Source organism: Solanum pennellii, chromosome 1 (genome assembly GCF_001406875.1).
Source record: "Solanum pennellii chromosome 1, SPENNV200".
Taxonomy (NCBI): domain Eukaryota; kingdom Viridiplantae; phylum Streptophyta; class Magnoliopsida; order Solanales; family Solanaceae; genus Solanum; species Solanum pennellii.
The window spans coordinates 1,026,339-1,048,965 of record NC_028637.1 but is presented as its reverse complement, the minus strand read 5'-3'; the positions used below and the strand labels follow the sequence as shown (position 1 = coordinate 1,048,965).

Genomic DNA, 22,627 nt, shown 5'->3' with positions numbered 1-22,627 from the left:
CACGGCCGGTGCTCCCACTGCCACGAACGCCTCTGACTGGTCTTCCTGAACCTTTCCTTGCTCGTTCATCCTGAATCTGACCTGTGGCTCTGGGTTTCTTTCTTGCAAAGACAACCTTCTTCTGCCCACGAGATTCTGTGAACCGGACTTTGTTTTTCTTCTGAACTGGGACGGTCACTCCCTCAGACGGTAATCCGACAATATACAACGATCCTCTTTTTGTTCCACGAGCCATGACAAGATTGCCCCTCACGACCTTCCACTGCCCATTTCCGAACTTCACATGATGTCCCTGTTCATCCAACTGCCTAACAGAAATCAAACTTTTCGTCAAGCTTGGAACAACTCTGACATCCTTCAAGGTCCAGAAACCGACTGGCGTCTTCAGCACCATGTCACCCATGCCCGTAACATCAAGAGCTCTATCGTCTGCAAGCCTTACCTTTCCAAAGTCTCCAATAACCAGATTCTGCAATGCTTCACTGCTGTGGGTAGCGTGAAAAGAAGCACCAGAATCCATGACCCAGGAATCCACATTGCTCTCCGCGCAACAGATAAACAAATCCTCGTTGACGCTGTCTTCTGCAATGTTGACTTGTTTGTCTTTCTGGCATTGATTCCTGAAATGCCCCACCTCCTTGCAGTTCCAACATGTTACACCTGAGCCATCCCGAGCCTTTGACTGACTCCTTCTTCGGTTCCTGCTCCCACTACCTCTGTTATTTCCTCTGCCTCTGACGACGTTTAGCATATCACCTGATGATTCTCCAGAACTCCTTCTTCTGACATCCTCGCCAAGAACGAGATCACGAATCTTCTCAAAGGTGAATCCATTAGGTCCCACTGAACTGGCAACTGCTGTAACCGTTCCGGACCAACTGTCAGGCAATGATGATAACAGTAGTAAAGCTTGAACTTCATCATCGAACTTAATGCCAACTGACAAAAGTCTGGCTAAGATCGAATTCAATGAGTTGATGTGCTCGGTAACTGAACTGCCTTCCTTCATCTTTGTGTTCACCAACTCTCTAATCAGAAAAATTTTGTTTGCTGCAGATGGCTTCTCGTACATGTTAGACAAGGCTTCCAAGATGCCTTTCGCTGTCTTCTCCTTAAGAATGTTGAACGCAACATTCTTGGTCAACGAGAGTCGGATAACTGACATAGCTTTCCGATCCAAAACTGCCCACTCTGCATCAGACAATTTTCCTTGCTTGTCACCCAACACTACGTCCAAATCTTTCTGAACCAGCAAATCTTCAATCTGCATCTTCCACCAACTGAAATCTGTACCATCGAACTTCTCAATTCGGAACTTCCCATCTTCTGCCATCTCAAAGGACTTCGGCAATTCCCTTAACGGCGTCTACAGACAGCGGGCGGCGATTTGGACGATGCTCACGATCTGGACGCTCGCGGCTGGATCTGAGGCTCCTCGACGCGGCGGCCACTGGAACGGCGCGACGGACAGCACACGGACGACGGCTGTTCGCACCCTGCGCGGTTCTCCTAGCCGGCTGCTGCTTGAGGTTACCCACACGGTAACGGCGGCTACTCCTCCCTGCACACAGTTCTTCACACAAGAACCCTAGGTGACAATTTCTCACAGTTTGTGTTACAATGTTGTTGAAACCTCGCTCTGATACCAATTGTTGGGAATTAAACACACAACACACACAAATAATCTAGAGAAAAGAGAAACAGAACACAAACGGGACACACAAGAATTTAACGTGGTTCGGTTTCCCTACTCCACGACTGTAACAGGAGGATTTTATTTCACTTGTGCTACTTTAGAATTACAAATACAAGGATCATATTTATAGGAAAACCAAATAGTTAACCTAGGGTTTCAGTAATGGGTCGGGCCGGCTCACAAGCCTCCACAAAGCCCAACAATCTGGATGTTAAAGTTCTTCGTATAAAAGGAGGCTTTGTTCACAGAGTTTGAACTTCAAATCTCTTATATTAATGATGGAGGACTACTAACCGCATCATGATTTGGAATCGAGATTTAAACTTTATGAGTTCTTAATTATTATATATATAAATGGAGTTTATTATTAATCTAAAATTTAAATTAAAAATACTGATATCAATCGAACTCACATATAGGCTTTTAGCTCCGTCCCTAAATTCCACTCCATGTGGTGTATTTGTAAATTAAATTACACATTTTCGGTGGACTTATGGAATTATTTTTTAAAATTTTAACATATAATTTTTTTTAAAAAAAAAACATGCTTAATTATGTGATTAAGACAACTATATTGTTTTGATTTAATTACTGTATCTCATTATTAATGCGTGATTAGTGATTACTATAAGTGAACGTAGTCAAATTAAGCTTGAATAAACAATATGATTAAGACATGATAAATATATTTGATTTGACCTGTCTAAATCTGATATGATCTGTCTATTTGTCACTACTAAATATACGTATAACTTCACTAATACATTAAATAATATTTATATGGATTTAAATTTAAAATTTATGAATTACGAATTCTATAAGTCCTTGAAGTAATCGAGTACTAAATTTAAAATTTGTGCATATTAGATCAATTTATACTATAAATATAAAATTTATAATCAAAATTATTAAATTTTATCGAACTGATATCAATAGTGAATTAGTTCAAAAATATACATCATGAAATCACAATCAAAAAAAACACGTACTAATAATAATTATTATATTTAAGAGAAGCCACCTACTAATTTTTTGCATGATAGCTGTCTTTATTTTATAATTTTGTCTAATTTTTATTTTTTTTATCTATAGTACTATTATTAGTATTTTCTTTTACTATCTTATATTTCTATTTTACTATTTATTGTTTTTTTTTAATTTCGATTATTGTATTATTTTGTGTGGCTGTTGTTTCTTTCTCTCTCTTCTTTTCCATTTTGTTCATTAATGTATATTATTTCCTTATTGATTTTAATATATTTTACTTACATCAAGAGTCTATTGAAAATTGTTTCGTAGGATAGAAATAAGGTTGCATAAAAATTATCTTCGTAGACCTCATGTGTGAAATTCCACTGAATATAAAATTTGAATCAAGAAAATTGGCACTCTTTCTCATATTTTGTGTATGCGAATATTATTGAATATATATTTAAGGTTTCGAGTTATAGTTTGATTTTAGACCACATATTATATCGTCATGTACACGTGTATGGCTACAAATTGAATGAGTTTTTAATTTGTTACCTAAAAAAATAAGTGATATTTCAAATATGTCACTCTAAAATGAAGAAAAAAAGAAAATAACAATAAATTCATTAAAGATTTGACGTTGATATTCAATAAAAGATGAAAATACAATACAAAGAAAAAAACGTCACGCATATTGATGTTGAACGAAAGTCTTGAAGTATCGATAAAATTTATCTCTCCATGTAATTTATAAATTATGAATTTGCTGCTACTGATATAAAATTTGTATATCAAAATATATTTAATAGAGTTTTTACATCGTCACGTCTTTTTTACCTATAATACGAGATATGACATTGTTTATAAAATTTGTATATCAAAATTTATTTAATAGAGTTTTTACATTGTCACATCATTTTTACCTATTGTTTGTTAAAGTGACCAAGAATATCAAAGTAATTAACAATTTTAATTTAGAATTTAAAAAGTTAAATAATATGAGTTCTTGAAATTGTAAAAGAAGAAAAAAAGCAAATTTAGAAGGGTTGTTGGATAAATACGTATTCACTCGGGTGTTTATTCCAAATCAATAAAAGCTACCATATTTAAATGATTTATAAAGTGAGAATACACAAACTTACATTGATTTCGTCTAAACACGCGCAATAACAAAAATAAATGAAACTTTAAACAGCAATATACCTGTTTGAAGTTAGGTAAAAATGACTAAAATTCAGTAATACGTGATTAAACATTAATTATTCGTGGGTATTATTCGTTCGAGGGAACCAAAAGTTAAAATTTTGATAAACAGAAATCCGATAGAAACTTCTTTCGAGTAGTGGGCCAGACCGGTTCATTTCTCAAGAACGATAGCTAAAGGGTAGACGTACAAAAAAATATTAAGATATCTCAAGCCTAACTTCAAACATCGCATGTCTAAGTTATTCTGAAGTGGATAAACGTGAAAAAATAAAAATAAAATTAGATACAAGTTAAATAATGGTCAAATCACTTCCATTGGGCTTTTTTTTTCTTTTATTTATTGGGCTTACTTTAAGCCATGATGTTGATTCAAATAGCCAAAAGTTGATAGGATAACCACATTTGGCAGAAATAACACACAACATTGCAAAACATGACCACTTATTCCAAGAATTATTCTTTTGCACACAAATTTGTAATCTTTGTGCAAGATTCACAACATATACTACACTAATTATACATCACTTATCTAAGAAAAATGTAGTAGAGACAACAAGAATTGTGTACGATTCGCGAAAACGATGGTAAAGAGAGGCAAGGCCCTTATAAACGAACCTCGAATAGTCTTAACAACTCATCATGATCACTCAAATTCATGTTTATTCAATCAACGTCGGGCAGTAGAACTGCAGGTGTTCGTTTACACTGATTCTACGACAACAATAAGAAACACAGAAGTGGTTCGGGGCAGTACCGTTATTAGCTGAGCACTGTAGAGGAGGAGAAGGAAGTCTAGAACTTGACAAACTCTTCACTTCTGCCAAAACACAGTAAAACAACCACACCACACTTTTTTTGGATTTTCAAGAAAGACCGATTACCTTTCCAGTAGATGTGTCGATGTCAATCTCGTAGAAACAAGGCCTCGTAGGCAAACCAGGCATTGTGCTCATTGTTCCAACAAGAGGATAAATGAATCCTGCGCCAATGCTTGCTCTAACGTCCCTGATGGGCAGGATGAATCCACTAGGAGCGCCCTTCTTCCCGGCATCATGTGAAAATGAATATTGTGTTTTCGCCATGCAAATTGGCAGATTTGTAAATCCTTGTTTGGTATACATCTCAATCTGTTTCTCAGCCTAAATAGCAAAAGATATCAAAGTCATTGTTAATAATATTTGACCAAAATGTATGTAACTATGCTTTCAACCTATAATGCTTGGACTTCTCCAAAATGTTGCGGCGTGTGTGTCGGATCTTTCAAAAGTAGAGAATTTTTGGAGGATCCAATACGGGTACAACAACATCTTTGGAGAGCCCATGCAACATATTTCAACGATATCGAAGTTTTCTATCAGACTATGAACTACAGAACAATCCAGTGTTGTCAAAGGTGTGCTTAAGCCCTAAAGCGAGGCTTAAAACGTTGTTGAGCATTTCACCTCAAAATGTTCGCTTCAGTGTCATTGTTCTAAGAGCATACATTTCCTTGTCAATGACCCTCTTATGAAGAGGCGACACGAAACAACTAATATTTTACTTTATTGTAAAAGAAAATTCAGTTTCTTACTTCATATATTTGTCATTCATGCTTATAATTGTTAATTAGTCTTGAACTAAACACACACAAACATATATATATATATATTCTCACTTTGCACCTTTTTGCATTAAAGCCTACGCTTTATTTGCACTTTGTGCTTAAAGCCCCAACAAACCTTAGAACTTTCTTGCGCTTTTTGCTTTTAATAACACTGGAAAAATCTCAAATGCAGTGATAGTTTCTATGTTCTGATGCCGCTTAATCTATATACTTACAGGAAAAAAAGGTGACCACTCTTACCTTTGATTTTACTTTTAGATTCATAAACTCGACTCGGTCCTACTCATGGAACAAGTAACAGATAACAGGCGTTACAAATCAAAGCATCTACGAAATGTAAACTTAACTCTCACATCTGTAGCAACTATAAAAGATGTTAAACAGCAAATTGCTTTTGTGAATTTGTGTATGTACGTACAAAAACAACAACAAAATACCCAGTGTAATTCCACAAATGGGATCTGGGAAGGGTGGTGTGTATGCGGGCCTAACCCCTACCTTAAAAAGGTAGAGAGGTTGTTTCCTATAAACCATCAGCTCAAAATAATGTTTACGTAATAAAGAAAGACAAATACATTAGAAAGGAAGTGCAGCAATAGGTATGAGCAATAGAACAATATACCTCTTCAGAGTACTCTACTCCAGCAGCACCATATGATTTTGCTATTGCCTCTATTTTATCTTTGATACCTATATCCAGCGGGTACAGGAATTTTAGTGACTGTTTTGCATTCTCACAGGCCTTCTGAACTGCGATTCCGAGGTCCACCTGAATAAACGATTCCGGCTTATCAGTATTTCAGATTAGCAACTAGTAAATCCCATAGCAAAACGGTCAACAGAACACATTTACAAGTTTTTCATGTTATTGTTCAGATAAGGATGGAGGATTGAAACAACTTAGAAATTCTTATAAGGTCATATCTTCATTACATCACATGAACTCATGCCAAAGTGTGAGAATCTTCAATCTAATAAACTAGTCCCAAACGAATATAAAACTTTCAATTGATTAACACTCCTAAACCACAAAGGTCTATGAGGCGGGGCTAGATAAGAACCGATAGTACATAGTTCCAATTCCAAAGTTGTTCAGTATAGAGTACAAAGCTTCTGACTTGCTTCTTTTTGTTCATTCTGAGATAATAAACAATTAGTGCGACCATTATGACAAACAAAATTAGCTTCAAGCTCTTGCTATAACAAAAAGAACGGACCGCCAATCATGCATACATTATTGGCTCTATCATCAATTTGTTAGGATATTTAGTAAGTCCTGAACAAAGTATTCTGCAGAAAAGTATATTGTCAATTTGGATAAAGGCTTCTCTTCTCTGAATATTTTGAGCTTTTTAGCATGTATTCTGTTTTGAATTAAACATTCTTTTCAGTTATGTTGCTCGGACTTTATAAAAATGCCAACAGGTGCTTGTCAGATTCTCCAAAAGTAGTGTACTTTTGGAGAATCCGACATGGGTGCAGCATCGAAAGTAAAGAGTCCGTGCAACTTAGCTTTTCAGACATCTTTTTTTGTTTTTTTAATTTTTTTTGTGTGCAGGAGGGTAGGGAAAGGAGCACTGATCGACAGAGGCCCAATACTACATGGAAGACTTACCGCTCCTTTGCCACCATGGGCATGATGAGTACAAATTACTGAATCAAATGCTCCTGCAGCTAATGCAGCATTTTTAACTGCATTTAGTTCTGCTTCAGTATCAGTTGAGAATGCATTGACGGCAACCACAACATTTACACCATAAGCTTTTGTATTTGAAATATGCCTAGCAAGATTCACACAACCAGCTTCCACTAGTCCGAGATTCTCAGTTACATAGGCCTTGTCGAGAGGCTTTCCAGCTGTGACTTGAGGTCCTCCACCATGCATTTTAAGGGCTCTTACTGTGGCCACAATAATAGCGCACTGTGGTTTCAAGCCACTATATCGACATTTGATGTTCATGAACTTCTCTGTCCCAATATCAGAACCAAAGCCAGCCTCTGTGACCACAAAGCCACCAGGTCCTACGAGCTTTAATGCAATCTTATCAGCAACAATAGATGAATTTCCATGAGCAATGTTTGCAAACGGACCGGCATGAACAAGAACAGGGGTGCCCTCAAGAGTCTGCATAAGAGTAGGATTAATGGCATCTTTCATCAAAACAGTCAAAGCGCCTCCAACCCCAAGATCATCAGCTGTAACTGGATCACCGGCCTTGCTATTCCCGACTACCATTTTCCCCAGCCTCTCTCGCATATCAGCTAGTGATGTCGTGAGGGCTAGAACTGCCATTATTTCACTAGCAACTGAAATGTCAAATGCTGTCTCCCGGACCATCCCCTTCTCTTCAGGTCCCTGACCTATGGTAATTTTTCTCAAAAACCTATCGTTGACATCCATGACTCTTCTCCATGTGACGGAAGCAGGATCTATATCTAGCCTAGCAAATTTACTGCTCTCTTCAGGAGTAAGGTCTTCGGGGGCCGTCTTGTCAATACCAAGTTTCTTCAAACGCCTAAACATAATGTCACAGAACTTCCGTTTACCTTCTTTATTTGGTGGGCATAACCTGTTAAAGAGAGCCTTGTCAGACTGCGTAGATTCATGGAAGATTCGTGTATCAATCGCAGCAGCCAAAAGGTTATTTGCTGCTGTTATTGCATGAATATCTCCAGTTAGGTGAAGATTGAACTCATCCATTGGTATAACTTGACTGTAACCACCTCCTGCAGCACCACCCTTGATTCCGAATGTTGGTCCTTGTGATGGTTGGCGGACACATGTCACAACCTGAGAGCACCAGGTGGGAAGGAAACTTTTTATCAAATAACATGACAACAATAACCATGCGTTATGATCAAATAAAAAAATGTACATCATTTGATCAGCTGCTCAGCTATAAGTTACTGTTTTAACTTTAGCTAAGAATACAATCCTGCATGTATACAAGATAAGTTGATATCTAGATAGGGTTTTACAGTCTCTAAGAAACTTGGGACAAAAATAGGAAGATATGAGCGAGCAATTAAGCAAAAAGGAACAACCAACTATATCCTTTGTCCAAGACTTCTCTTCTAATTGCATTATATTCCATGGGGGAGAGAGGGCCAGGTAGCACCAATATAGACAAACAGCTTATCTTAATTGGATTAGTGAACAAGATTCCATCAAATACAAGACAATGAAGACTCTGACTCGAATAACAGAATCTAAATCTTGATTCAGAGACCTCAAAAATGAAAAACATTTTTCTTTATCTATCCAACTTCTCAACGTATTTTTCAACTTCTCTCTGATGTCCATCAAAACCAAGTAATATTACCACATTTCTTCATTTATCTATTATCCTTCTATATAAATTCAAATGACAACAGATATTAGTTTACAAGCATATATTAGCTTAAAGTTAAGACACAGTTAACTCTTCATTTTCTCTAAGTAGGTGAGACGGACATCCTATCGGTAATTCAAAGTTACCTTTTTATCAAGGAAAGCTCCCAAAGCCTGGCAAAGACCGACTGTGGTAGTAGACTTCCCTTCTCCAAGAGGGGTTGGAGTTATTCCTCCAACCACCACATAATACCCATCCTCACTTCCTCCAACCTCATCAAGCACGGATAAGAGCACCTAGAATCTCAAAAAATTCGACATATCAGATCACCAACTATAAAAGAAAAGTCAATATAGTAATATACACAAAGCGGATTTCACATCACATTCATGAGTATAACACTTCATCATAGTCAAAGAAACTCAATTTTGAAAAACTGCAAAATCAAAGTACCTGAGAAGTAATAATTACTCATCAACAAAAAGCAGTACTACAACATATGAATGATCCTTCCCATCTGTCCTAGGGTCCTAGCCTTGGAATTTGTCGAGGATCCCAAAAAAATCCCGTACACCACGGTAATCAAGAAAAAACATATGAATACTCCTAAGCAATCCATATTTACATTGGATAAGACTAATAGTTACCATGTAATTGACTACATACTGATGGAGAAGAAATAAACTTCTTTTGTTATTGAGAACATACAAGGAACCACATCTATGCATCTCAATTACATTACTCTTCTATGCAAACCAAGCAAAATCTAAAAAATTATCAGCACTTAAGAGCAGAAGAGTATAGCATAACAATACACCGGGGCAGAGCTACCCTTATTCGCAGGGAGTTGATTGACATCCCTCCATCGGAAAAATTACAGAGTCAAGAAGTCAAAAAGAATTTATGTCTATACATGTTGAATCTTGTTGGCTTCTTCATGTTTAGTTCTTTATATTTTGAATCTCCTTAACGAAATCCTAACTCTAACACTGCCAATAAACATCTATTCTTCTAAGCACCAGTCAACATAGATTACCAAAGTAAAACCAAAATAATACAGCACAGTACAAATTCAAACACATTTTTTCTTAATTCCAGTTTTCTTCAACAAAAAAAGTAACTTTATGAGATAATAACTAATTAGTTAAGCGACCATCTGAAAAACCAACTCGAACATATCTTTAACACATGTATCTACATTCAATGGTAACATGTACTACCTAGGCTTTATCCTTCTCATACAAATCATAATGGTGAGAGCTAAGATTGAGCTCTTGAGCAATCAGAAATATGAAGATGTCAAAAATATGTATATATACTACATCTATGTTGAATCTTATTAGCTTATTCATGTTTAGTTCTGACTCTACCACTGCCAATCAACATATATTACTAAAGTAAACCAAAATAATACAACATAGAGTGAATACAAGCAAAAATCCAAGAAAGATTCTCAAAAAGTCACCTTTTTTTTTTCTAATCCCAATTTTCTCTAACAAAAATACTAACTTTCCGAGATAATAACTATTAGTTAAGCAACCATAACTCGAACATATCTTTAACACATGAATCTACATTTAAAAAGGCATTACCTTGGCTTTATACTTCCCATACAAATCATAATGCTGAGAGCTAAGATTGAGTTCTTGAGCAATCTCAGAAATATGAAGAGGTTCAACAGAGTTAGCAATATCTATATCTGCTGGAACAGGAGAAACAACTTCAAGTTTCCTTGTTGTCTTTCCCATGATTTCTTATACACCCCTTTTTCACCCCTTATCTAAAAACTTCAAAATCTTGATTTTTCCTTCAATGGGTGTCTCCAAGATTGGATTTTTAGGTTCAAAATGAAGAAAAAAAGAGTCCAAAGTCAATTATTGGCAATGGGGTATGTGAGAAAAAGCAAAAAAAAAAAAAAAAGAGTTGTTGGCTTTGCTGAAGAGATGTTGACGCTTTGGCTTAAATTAATCTTAATTTTGAGGCCTTTCCTGAAAAGAACTCTATCTAATGTGTGATACATTGAACTTTGTACCATCCAACATAGATTTTTGTGGATGACTCAAGTTTTAGCCAACAATTTGGGTGTGGGGGGGGGGTGATGGTGGGGTAAGTGTATTATATTTTTGTGTAATTTTTAAAATTTTATTTATATCATATTCAATGCATATAGGATCTGGTTAAATTTGAATTCATGCATTACAGAGTACGTTTTTCGAGGGTGATACTCTCACGTAATCTTTTCACTCTCATAGATTTGATAATATTTATACTTTGACACGTGATTTTTGTACAAGTTGCAAAATAAAAGTCGAAAAAATTTATTTTAAATTTTATTTTAAAATTTTAGGTCTAATGTCTCATCGTATTTCTCATGAAGAGTTAGAATGTGCATAACCTATCAAATCGAAGGTCTACAAGTCTAGTTACGAATACACTAAATTGTTCGTCCATACGGCTTCAGAATAAAGAAATATTCACATTTTCATGAGACTGCAGAAATAGGTACTTCGATGCGGGTCCTCTAGCCCCCTAAGTCGGTGGTCCTGGTCCTCCTAGCTCCTGAGTCGGTGGTCCTTTATAATAAATATTCAATTATGTTTATTACAATTTATATGATATAAATTAAATATTTTAAAAAGTAAAGTTAAAAAATCGATGAAGATATATCTGTGTTACTATAAAAATATGTGATAAAAATAGAATATCTTATTATATTTGTCTCAATTCAATTTATACAATATAATTTCATTAAATATAACATTTTAAAAAGAAAAACTTTATTAACATCTCGAAAAATCATAAATTTAATACCTTAAATCTACTTTTACATTCATGTGATGATAAAGCATGCATTAAAGTTACAAATGGGACCAATTAAGAATTATAGTGAAATAGATATGATCTCTTCATTTTTTAATAAAATAGTTTTGCGGATGAAAATTATTCATGAAATAGTGTTTTTTTTTCTTTAATTAGTCCTACACAATAAAAATCCAGTGTTTATAGGTATTTTTTATTCAATATAATAAAAATGATAAATGCTATTTTTAAAAATATATTATTTGCATTGAGATTGATGAACATATATTACTCCCACTTTACTGGTAAATTTAAATATGTCAAATAGAATCCAATCTTGAAGATTCTCTTTCAAAATATTAATTTAAAATTATCCATTTTTATTTTTCACCGAAACATATTTATTTATTTATTTTCAAAATTATGATTAAAATAGAAAATTGTACTTATCTGTCTATTAAAAATGAAAGAATTATAACCTCTCGCTCCAAATACAAACATCTAATCTTTTTATTTGAAATCCTTTTTCATAATTAAGAGAAAATATTTTATTTTTTCTAAAGTAAAAAACCGTTGAATTATGACCATTGATAACAGACCATTGAGTCTAAAGAAATAAAGTATAGTTGGATGCAAATACGTAAAGTAAGATGAAGTTTATAGGTTAATAAATGATTGTACTAGTCAGGATTAAAAGCGCGATTAATTAAACGCACTCTAATAATCTGCAATATTATTCATTTGTAATCGTATTTTAATCAAAATCAATCCATATTTTCTTTACGAGACAAGAAAAGTAATTTATATTAAATGGATTAATTAATATAAATAAATACTTTATATTAACTATTTTCAAAGCCAAAAAAGTAATTCTAAAAACTTAATTAAGTGATCGTTGAGTCTAAGGGAATAAAGTGTAGTTGGATGCAAATACGTAAAGTAAGATGAAGTTCATAGGTTAATAAATAATTGTACTGATAGATTTTAGACTGAAATTGCGATTGATTGAACATACACTGATAGCGTGCAATATTGTTCATTTGTAGTCCTATTTTAATCAAAATCAATCCATGTTTTCTTTATAAGACAAGAAAAGTGATTTATATTAAATGGATTAATTAATATAAATAAATACTCTATATTAACTATTTCCAAAATCAAAAAAAAAAAAAAGAATTTAATTAAGTGGAGATGCGGGGTATCGATCCCCGTACCTCTCGCATGCTAAGCGAGCGCTCTACCATCTGAGCTACATCCCCATTTTGTTTACAATTTATTTTTCAAAATATAAAAAATATCATATAATAAAATAATAAAATCATCTTCTTTTACATTTGATTATGAATATTGATTAATCTAAAGTTTTTCTTACTCTACTATTTGTATTAAAATAGTGGAAACTATCTTTTATCTTTATCTATCTACATACCAAACGACTCTTTAGAGTGATAATATCAAAAAAATATATATACGTTTTCTAATAAGCGATTGAAACAAAGAGAAGAACTGTATGTCAGAGTCAGAGTTGAGCGCCTTTCTAATAAACCTAACAAAATTCTTAACATATAATACATATTTTAACAAACTCTCGAGTAGCACTCACAATCTTAGAGTTGGAGGTACAGGGTCTAACTCCCAACATCATTTTAATGAACCATCAAGTTTTTGAAGGTATTGATGTACAGTTAACAGTTAGAAGAAAAAAACATGCAAAATCGGAACCAATTAACGATCAAAAAGAGACCATGTTGTCATGACTTGGTAACCGTGGTGTAGGGGCTAGCTTGTGCGGACAAGATGTTATGGGGAGACTTGTCATGTTAGTGTTCCAAAGCTTTGATCTTGTCGAGATAGTTCTGCATTTGCTGCTGAACCTCTGGTGTAAGGCGAGCTCCGGCCATCGACTTGTACTGTTCAAATTTGAATTCATCACATTTCAAAGCTGCAGCTCTGCATGCCCTAATACTACCTGGGAGGAGAAAATGTAAAAGCACTGTGTTATATTTGCAGCAAAGTAAACCCGACGTTAATGGTATAAGGTCTCAGGTTGTGATGGGATGATTAGAAGTCTCGGGTTCTAGCTCTGAGAATGGAAAAAATCCTCGTAGGGAGCACTTCCTCCTTTAATGGACCTCAAATAGCGGGAATCTGGATTAGTCAGGACCCCAAAATGGTACCGGACATGCGGGAAACCCAAGAAAAATAAATCATAAAAGAATATAAGGTTATGCATCATTTAGAGAACAATGTTGAAATTATTTCAAAAGAGAACGTTTGTATTGCTCTAAGGCTATGTTGCTCGGACTCTTCAAAAATGTCGACGAATGCGTGTCAGATTCTCCAAAAGTAGTGTATTTTAGAAGAACCCAACACGGGTATGGCATCATTTTTGTAAGACCCCGAACAACATAGCTATAAGGCATGTTTTTGACACTACAACTCACCACTTAGGTCTAGCAGGTTGAATACCACGGGGCAACTTCCTACACTCCTGACCATGGTAATTGAAGCCCAAACTTTTTGATACTCCTCTCTCGATGCTCGTATAATACAAAGTTTTGTAATTGGATTCACATACTTCACTGCACATAATATGAACTTTTGAAACTGCGCCAAGATTTCCACAAAGAGGAAAACAGAGGGAAAAGCCATGCTCAAAAATAAAACTTACACTAATTAAACTCACCTTGAAATGAATTTGCTGATGAGGCGAGGCCACACTCACCAAAGTTTGTAAGAATAACGTCCCTGATGGCTTTGGTCAAGTTGAATTGAGTGATTACGATGGGTTCATCTGATGCAGTCCCTTTATTTGGATCCAAATAAACCTCCATAACTAAGTATCTATTCTTAAATCCCACCATGATCTTCTCTTACCTAATGAACGACAGTTTAAATAACATATAAACAGATTAAATACCTTGGTTAAGAATATGTAACTTGATACAATTGTACAAGAATAATAGGCACGTATATAATTTTTTCGGGATGAAACATCCACGAGGGAAGCAGGATTGGTTGCTTCTATAAGCTATAGTCTATATATGCAATTCCAAATCACCTTGTTATGAAGGCATAAAGTGAATTCACACGCTTAAATTGAATATAATCACGATCAAAATGTATGATGGATTAGCATAGTAAAAATTGGATTATTCATTTTTACAAATGTCCAATAGCACAACAACAACAACAACAACATACCCCGTGTAATCCACCAAGTGGGGTCCGGGGAGAGTAGGATGTACACAGACCTTACCTCTACCTTTGTAAGGTAGAGAGGTTATTCCCGAAAGACCCTCGGCTCAAAACAAAAGTAACATAAACAAACAATGAAAAACCATAAGTAAATAACATTGAAGTTTAAACCAAAAGGAAAAATAAAATTCATGCATCAAACAAGAAACAATCTAAACTAAAGTGACAAGACTTTTCCTGTTCACCAAAACACTCAAGTTCAGACGTGTAATATATCTATTTGACGACAAACATAATACCATTTACAAAATGGAAAACATTATTAATTCAAAAGAAAACTCAAAAAGCAGATTCATAATGTCTAATTTCAACCTATTGTCAATTTAAGGACCGCAATAGGCACAAAATAAAATAAAAAAAGAGCAATAAGCATAGAATTAAGAAACTGACTTTCTATTTGCTCGATTCTAGGTGTGATTACAACCCCAAAAAAGGTTAAAAGAACAACACTTCATGTTTGAGAGACAACAGTTATGACCAATGTGGAGGTTCAATGGGTCGAGAAGGTCATCTGATGAGTAAAAAGAATTGCTAGTTATGTTGATTAGAGGTTAAGGTTCAATTAGTTTATGCGCAAAGGAGCAGAAGAAGATGAGAGGTGGCAGAGACTGATCGGGGATTCGGAGATACCTAATGCCAAATTGCTTTGAACAGAGACTCGGTGCTATGTACATGGTCCAAATAGGGTATACATTCCGTCAGTTTGATCTATATTAGACTTAGGTTTGAGTAATTCATCTTCTCTCTAACTTTCTTATTCTTCGATTCTAGTGTTACCTGTCGTTTCCTTTACTTCAGTTATCGTACATTTTGTTGTTGCTGTGTAGTACTCTTTTCTTAATTGTTTCTAGCATGAGTTCTACACTTACTATATTTGTTTTACTTTTGACCAAAGGACCTATCGGAAACAACATCTTAACCTCTATAAGGTAGGGGTAATACTGCTTACATACCACCCTCCCCAAACCCCACTCGATATGTTGTTGTTTGGGTTATTCATCTTCTCGATTAATACATTCAAATCGATCAATAGGGAAAAGGTGATGATAACTATGATAATCTAGCAAAGTATAAACTTTCACAATAATACATCTTCTCTCTTGTCTTGTTCTTCGATTTTCCTTTACTTCAGTTATCGTACATTTGTTGTTGCTACGTTTTCTTTTCATAATTGTTTCTAGCATGAGTTCTTCATATTTTTTTTACTTGAGCAAAGGGCCTACCGGAAACAACATCTTAACCTTCCAAAGGTCGGGGTAAGACTGCGTACACACCACGCTCCCCAAACCCCACTCGATATGTTGTTGTTTGGGTTACACATCTTCTCGATTAATATATATTCAAATCAATTCTAGCAAAGTATAAACTTTCACCAAAATACATCATCCATTACCCCATTCTTACCGCAGCTCAAGCTACAAACTACAAAACAAATCGTAACAAGATAAAATACCTCGGATTTATGGAAATATAAAGAGCTAAGATTCGAAATCGAGCTCTCTTATTGAGAATGCCAATCGAAAAAAATTGAAGTACGTAAAATCAAGTTTTTGGCGTAAATCGAGCAACTTACTGAAATTCGGTAATGGAAGAAACACGACCCACGGCGGGGGAAGTAGCGGCAGCAGGGAGGTGATGGTGGCAGTCCGGCGGAGGGCAGCAGGGCAGTGACGGTGGCAGTCCGGCGGAGGTCAGCGGCGGAGGTTTTTGATTATTTTTATTTTTATTTTTATTTTTGTTTGAAGGAAGAGGAATAATAATGGCTAATGCATTGCCCTTAGAAAAATTTGTCTACCAATTTTCTTTAAACATTTTGTTCGGAATAGTTATTACGTATTGTTTCATAATGTATTGTATTATTGTATAGAAACTTTTACATATAACCACTTAAAAGTAATCAATAACTCTCATAGCTATAGTTTGATAATTATAATTTGTAGCTACATGTTATATGGAAAAAAAAGGCGAGCGAGACTGAGAGAGAGGGGGGAAAAGAGTGGGAGAAAGGTGAATTTTATATGTATATTAGTTAGATAATTGTATATTATATATATATATGTGTATTTGTATATATGGCACGAGAGATTGGGAGAGGGAGGAGAGAGGAGAGCGAGATCGAGAGAGGGAGAAGAGAGAGAGCGAGAGAGGGCAGAGAGTGGGAGAGAGGTGAATTGTATATGTATATAATTGTATATTATACATATTCATTTGTATATATGGCAACCGAGAATGGGAGAGGGAGGAGAGAGGCGAGCGAGATTGAGAGGGGGAGGAGAGAGGCGAGCGAGAGAGCAGAGAGTGGGAGAGAGGTGAATTGTTTATGTATATAGGTTAAATAATTGTATATTATACATATGTATTTGTATATCTTGGCAAATTATACATATACAAACGTAACTAATTATACAAACTCGAAGTCAGCCCACGTAATTAATGTATAATATTAGTCGCAAGTGGTAATTACAACAAACTATAGCTATGATGAGTAATTAAATAGTATAAATTTGTTTAACTGTGTAATTTTCCCTTATTGTATTGTGTTGTATTAGAATATTATGTTTTAAAGGATATTGGACCGATTAATGCAACTTTTTACTCAAATTGAACTTAACCTAAACTATTTAGGGAAGATTATATATAATAGCAAATTAATAACCTAAAATAAATGGAGTAGCTAGGATTTGATTTAATTGTGCTCCATAGCAAACGTTGAAAATAATTGTCAGGCGCCTCTCTCCCAAATATCTCGCTCGCCACTCTCCTCCAGTCTCTCGCTCGCTTCCTCACTTTTTATACAAACACAAGTGTATAAAAATTGGTTCTAATTGTATAAAGCAGAGAAAATTGTATAAATCCATATATTTTTGTTCCCCTCTCTCTCCTCTTCCAGATTTCGCTCGCCACTCTCCCAAATCTCGCTTGCCACCCTCGCCTTTCTCACTTATACAAACAGAAGCGAAATGTATAAATTATGTTTCTGTTTGTATAAAGCGTGAGAAAATTGTACATACACATGCAAGTATATATATTTTCGTCCTATACACTTATAATTATACAATAAAAACAATCCCCTGCCCAGTTTCTTTTGCTTTCTCTCTTTCTCGTTTTATACAATTTTCAAATTGTATCTAATTTCTCTATTTCTCGTTTTATACAATTCGATTCAATTGTATATTCCTTGTCAAGTCTCTATTGTCTTTCTCTCTTTCTCATTTTATACAAATTCAAATTGTATATAATCGGTCTATACACTTATAATAATACAATTCGTTTTATACACTTCATTTTTATACAATTCTCTGCCCAAGTGTCTTTCTCTTTCTTGTTTTATACACTTCGTTTTATACAATTTGCTTCTACTGTATATGTATAGCGAATTATACAGTTTCTATGTTTGATATAGAGTGCAATTATGCAAACTTTGCTATAGCATACAAATATGATTTTTTTTATTTGCTATATGTGAAAGTTGCCCAACTATTTATCCTAAATTAATTCGTGACTCAAACTATTTATGTTCATATCCCCTTTGACGAATTAAAACATAATTATCTTTGATATCATCGGAATATATATATATATATACTTTTAATGGTATTAAGGAGTAACTGAGTTATGTTTTCATTGAAACATTGTTTTTTCTTCTTTAATATCATAGTATCAAGCATCAATTTAGCTAGTTTTCATTGAATTACTATCCCTTCCTCCTTGATACCATCAGAACATATAAAATATGATATTATCAAACATTGATCGAGGAGTTTTTTCACTGAAACATTACATGTCCCTTTTTGATACCATCGGAGTATATATACACACCTTAATGGTATCAAAGAGTAATTAAACAATGTTTTTGTTGAAGCATTGTTTTTCGTCTTTGATACCATAAGAGTGAATATATATTGATGGTATTAAGCATCAATTTAGCTAGTTTTCACTTAATCACTATCTATTCCTCCTTGATAACATTAGAGTATATAAAAACTCTATTGGTATTGAACGGTAACAGAAGAGTTTTTTGCTGAAGCATTGCATGTACCTCGTTGATATCACGCTTATGTTATCCATAATTTCCGGTGATGAAAATTCGTGTGAAAGTGTATAATTTATTTCAAAATTACTTATAGCATCATCTTTCTGTAGTGTTAATATTGTTTCGACCAATATGGATAGTTTTGCACTGAATTGTAAAAAAAAAGGTATAAAAGTAATAGGGTATCAACTTGTAAATAGTTTTTTTTTTAGCGGCACAAGTGTTCTTTGTTGATGTTTTAATAATACAATATTTGATTAAATTGTATCATTTTTTGTCGTTATATAATTCCACACATTTATAATTTGATGATAAACCTAAAAAAAATTAGAATATCAGATAGAGCTACTATTAAAAGGTAGGGTAAAGAATAAAATAGAATTTTAAAGGACAACTTTCACATATAACAAATATAAAATTTATATTTGTATGCTATAACAAAGTTTGCATAATTGCGCTCTATAGCAAATGTATATATCTATAATTCGCTATACATATATAATTGAAGTGAATTGTATAAAACGAAGTGTATAAAACAAGAAAGAGAAAAATTATATACAATTTGAATTTGTATAAAACGAGAAAGAGAGAAAGACAAAAGAGATTTTGGCAGGGAAGTACTTTTATTGTGTAATTATAAGTGTATAAGACGGAGATATATGTATTTGCATGTGTATATACAATTTTCTCTCGCTTTAAACAATTAGCAACACAATTTATACAATTCTATTTTATAAAGCGAGAGAGGCGAGCGAAGGAAGTGAGCGAGAGAGGAAGAGTGGCGAGCGAGAATATGAGGGAGAGAAGGACTGACAGACAGTTTGCTATGGAACACAAATAAATCAAACGATAGCTACTATATTTATTTTATGTTATTAGTTTGTCATTCTATACAATTATCCCAATTTTAAATTATAAGTAAAGACAATTATATAAAATCTAGAGAAATTATAATTTGCTCATTTTTCATAGAATTATATAAAATCTAGAGAAATTTTGATAATTTTCGAGATCTTCGCAAAAATAATCACCGAAAACTTCAACTTCAAATCGAACCTAATTTTAAATGGATATAACTTATCTGCACCGAGTGTTTCTACCAAATCAATATACGCAGGTCATATATTTAAATTTATATTTCATTTTACTTCATTAAATCACATAGTAATTGAATTTGCATTGGTTTTGTGTAAACACCCAATGCGATGCGGGTAAGTTTTTTCCGTTTTAAATCACTAATTTTCATGTCCAAACAGGACCTTAAAGTAGTACTATAAATATGAACACTTCCACTGATAAATCTTTCATCCATTGATACATAATATATGAAGCAACAAAAACTCCAAAGAAGAAGAAATTTGAGAGAGAAGTAAAACCCTAGTTTTGCTTTAAATTACAAAGCCTCAAATCACCACCACCGCTGCTCGCCGGCCATTTTTCCGGTCAGGTTCTTCTTTTTTTTTGAATTTTTTATATATAATGTTTTTCAATGCTAGATAGGATTTTCATTTCAGATTGCCATGTGAAGATTTTTTGTATGTGTGTGTGGAATTGATTTTGTATAATAATTTTAATTTCTCTTTTGTGTGTGTATGCCCTTGTTCTGTGTTCTGAGAATTTGTGTTGGAGATATGAAAAAAAAGTTTAAAATTGATAATGATTATGTATGGTTACTATTAGAAATGGAAATTGTGTTTGTGTGCGTCTCTACGAGGTAGGGGTAAGCTCTGTGTACGTGTTGTTGTGATGATTGTGTAGTTATGTTGAGATGATTCACTTGGTTTTAGAAGATCTAAATCGCGGTATTTCTATTCGGAATAGTTAGTTTTGCAACTTTGTTGATGGTGGGAGGTGATATGTATACAGTGGAATTAACCGAGGCGTGCGAAAGCTGGTTTGAAGACCACGATTGTCATAACAAAAATAAAGAATAGTAGCATTCCCCCTTTTGAATTTTGATGACTACTTGAATTTTTATTATTTTTTGTATGCTTTTGTTATGTGTACTGAGAATGAGCTTGAGACATGAAAAATGTTCTAAATTGATAATGATTATGTGTAATTACTATTTGAAACAACCGATCTATCTCTACGAGCTATGAGTAGGGGTAAGGTTTGTATACACTGTTATGTTGTTGTTGTGATGATTATGTGTAACGATGTTGAAGTGATTCACTTGGTTTTAGAAGATCTAAATCTTAGTATTACTATTCAGAATAGTTAGCTCTTCAACTTTGTTGCTAGTGGGAGCCGGGAGGTGACAAGTATCTTGTGGTATTAGTCGAATTGAGTGAAAACATGGCCCCGACACCACGGTCATAAAAACAAAAATAAAGAATAGTAGGCTTCCCCCTTTGAATTTTGATGATTATTTGAATTGTATATGATGATAAGCTTCTTGAATCTACCTTCAATCAGAAGAGCAAGAAGAAGAAGAAGAAAATTGAATCTGATCTTGAATTAAAAAATCTTGTCGTTTGGTATTAGGTGTTGTATCTGCTTCCGCAAATTCTGCGTGTTGTGTTCTGTTGGTTCACGGAATCTCAAAAGATAACAAAGGGAGCGGCAATGTCGTCTTCTGCTGTGTCGGTTCGTGATAACGTGATCAATTTGGAAGGTATTTAATCTCTTGATAAGTATGAATGATGGCGTCATGTTCGTTCAGAATCTTTGTCGTTTACCCCTAAAAGATTTGTTTACTATTATTTCAGTTCGTGAAAGATCAATCCGTTCAGAAGGTGAATCTCTCAATAAGTTGGATGACGATACACTTGTTCAAATTCTTTGTGGTTTACCCCTCAAAGATGCGGCAAGAACGAGTGTCCTTTCACGCAGATGGAGGCACTTATGGCGCCGTTCACTCATGTATCCGTTGAATAATATGTAAATTTCCGTCAAGAACCAAATGCAAGTACTATGACCCGTAATGTGAGTATTCTTGAATAAATTTTCTAGTCCTTTTTTTATCTCAAGCTTATTCCTAGTTCAATGGATAATTAAATTTATATGCAAGTCAAGAGCTTGTTTTACAGCTTCAATTGAGAAACAATTTATTTCGTTGATGAAGTGCTTTTATTTATTTGTCGTTTCATAAATTCTCGTTTACATGTTAACAAGGTAGAAGTTGAAAAACTTTTATATCAAATCTGCATTATATTGAACGTATGTCTCCGAAGAATTGAAAGTAAACGACACATCACTGTCCTTTTGGAGTTCGATGTGTGCTTTTACATTCTCACTAAGTTACTTTGTTGTATTCAATTTATTAGCATTCTATTAAAGGGTAGCCTTTTAACATGTATAGTGATATCAAGGCTCATTCTCAGCTCGTAAATCTTGTCTCGGAGTGATTATACTGGTTCTACTATTTTCAAGTGCTCGAATTTGACACAACAATGTAAACTAAGTACTAAAGACTTTCTTTCACCCTTGGTTTGTGTATTTCCCGTGATATACTTAAAATCGTTGTCAAAAGAAAGAGAATCGTTGTGTATTTAACCTATATATGTCTATTGTCAAGATATACTCCCTGTAAATACGTCTTTAACGGATTCTTTTTTTGCCATCACATTGCAGTGAATCTTGAGATGATGTTTATAAAACAGATGTTGGTGAAGATAATAGAGAAAGCAGAGGAAGATAGTAAAGTTACCTTTAGGTGATTTACATGAAAATGTTCATAGCTAAAATGTTTTAGATACTTTTTGTTGTTCTTAGGTATGCTCCCC

At 34.2% G+C, this 22,627-nt stretch overlaps 2 protein-coding genes, 1 long non-coding RNA gene and 1 other non-coding gene across 4 annotated transcripts; 1 reads left to right on the top strand and 3 right to left on the bottom strand.

Annotated features, from left to right (window-relative positions):
- Positions 1–4,298: 4,298 nt before the first annotated feature.
- LOC107002786 (formate--tetrahydrofolate ligase) lies at positions 4,299–10,833 on the bottom strand. Its single transcript, XM_015200954.1, has 5 exons — positions 10,402–10,833; positions 8,956–9,105; positions 7,093–8,268; positions 6,100–6,246; positions 4,299–5,013 (listed from the first exon to the last, which is right to left on the bottom strand). The coding sequence occupies exons 1-5, from the start codon at positions 10,555–10,557 to the stop codon at positions 4,738–4,740; spliced, it is 1,905 nt and encodes a 634-aa protein (XP_015056440.1). The 5' UTR covers positions 10,558–10,833; the 3' UTR covers positions 4,299–4,737.
- Positions 10,834–12,794: 1,961 nt separating this feature from the next.
- TRNAA-AGC lies at positions 12,795–12,867 on the bottom strand. Its single transcript has one exon. It is a non-coding gene; the product is annotated as a tRNA-Ala (tRNA).
- Positions 12,868–13,119: 252 nt separating this feature from the next.
- Positions 13,120–16,634, bottom strand: LOC107014783 (probable ribonuclease P/MRP protein subunit POP5). Its single transcript, XM_015214859.2, has 4 exons — positions 16,440–16,634; positions 14,295–14,485; positions 14,053–14,190; positions 13,120–13,577 (listed from the first exon to the last, which is right to left on the bottom strand). Exons 2-4 carry the CDS (start codon positions 14,470–14,472, stop codon positions 13,429–13,431), a joined length of 465 nt encoding a protein of 154 aa, XP_015070345.1. The 5' UTR covers positions 14,473–14,485; positions 16,440–16,634; the 3' UTR covers positions 13,120–13,428.
- Positions 16,635–20,200: 3,566 nt separating this feature from the next.
- Positions 20,201–22,621, top strand: LOC107028081. Its single transcript, XR_001457791.2, has 4 exons — positions 20,201–20,341; positions 21,387–21,516; positions 21,611–21,827; positions 22,476–22,621. It is a non-coding gene; the product is annotated as an uncharacterized LOC107028081 (long non-coding RNA).
- Positions 22,622–22,627: the final 6 nt, after the last annotated feature.

What these genes read in the sequence shown, in the direction of transcription:
- LOC107014783 (XM_015214859.2), bottom strand. Translation starts at nt 14,472, where the DNA reads ATGGTGGGATTTAAGAATAGATACTTAGTTATGGAGGTTTATTTGGAT. An exon ending in ATCAGCAAATTCATTTCAAG is followed by an intron (nt 14,191 to 14,294) that starts GTGAGTTTAATT and finishes TATTATGTGCAG; the next exon opens with TGAAGTATGTGAATCCAATT. An exon ending in CAACCTGCTAGACCTAAGTG is followed by an intron (nt 13,578 to 14,052) that starts GTGAGTTGTAGT and finishes TTCTCCTCCCAG; the next exon opens with GTAGTATTAGGGCATGCAGA.
- LOC107002786 (XM_015200954.1), bottom strand. Translation starts at nt 10,557, where the DNA reads ATGGGAAAGACAACAAGGAAACTTGAAGTTGTTTCTCCTGTTCCAGCA. An exon ending in ATGGGAAGTATAAAGCCAAG is followed by an intron (nt 9,106 to 10,401) that starts GTAATGCCTTTT and finishes TTGAGATTCTAG; the next exon opens with GTGCTCTTATCCGTGCTTGA. An exon ending in GAGTAGAGTACTCTGAAGAG is followed by an intron (nt 5,014 to 6,099) that starts GTATATTGTTCT and finishes TTTGCTATTTAG; the next exon opens with GCTGAGAAACAGATTGAGAT.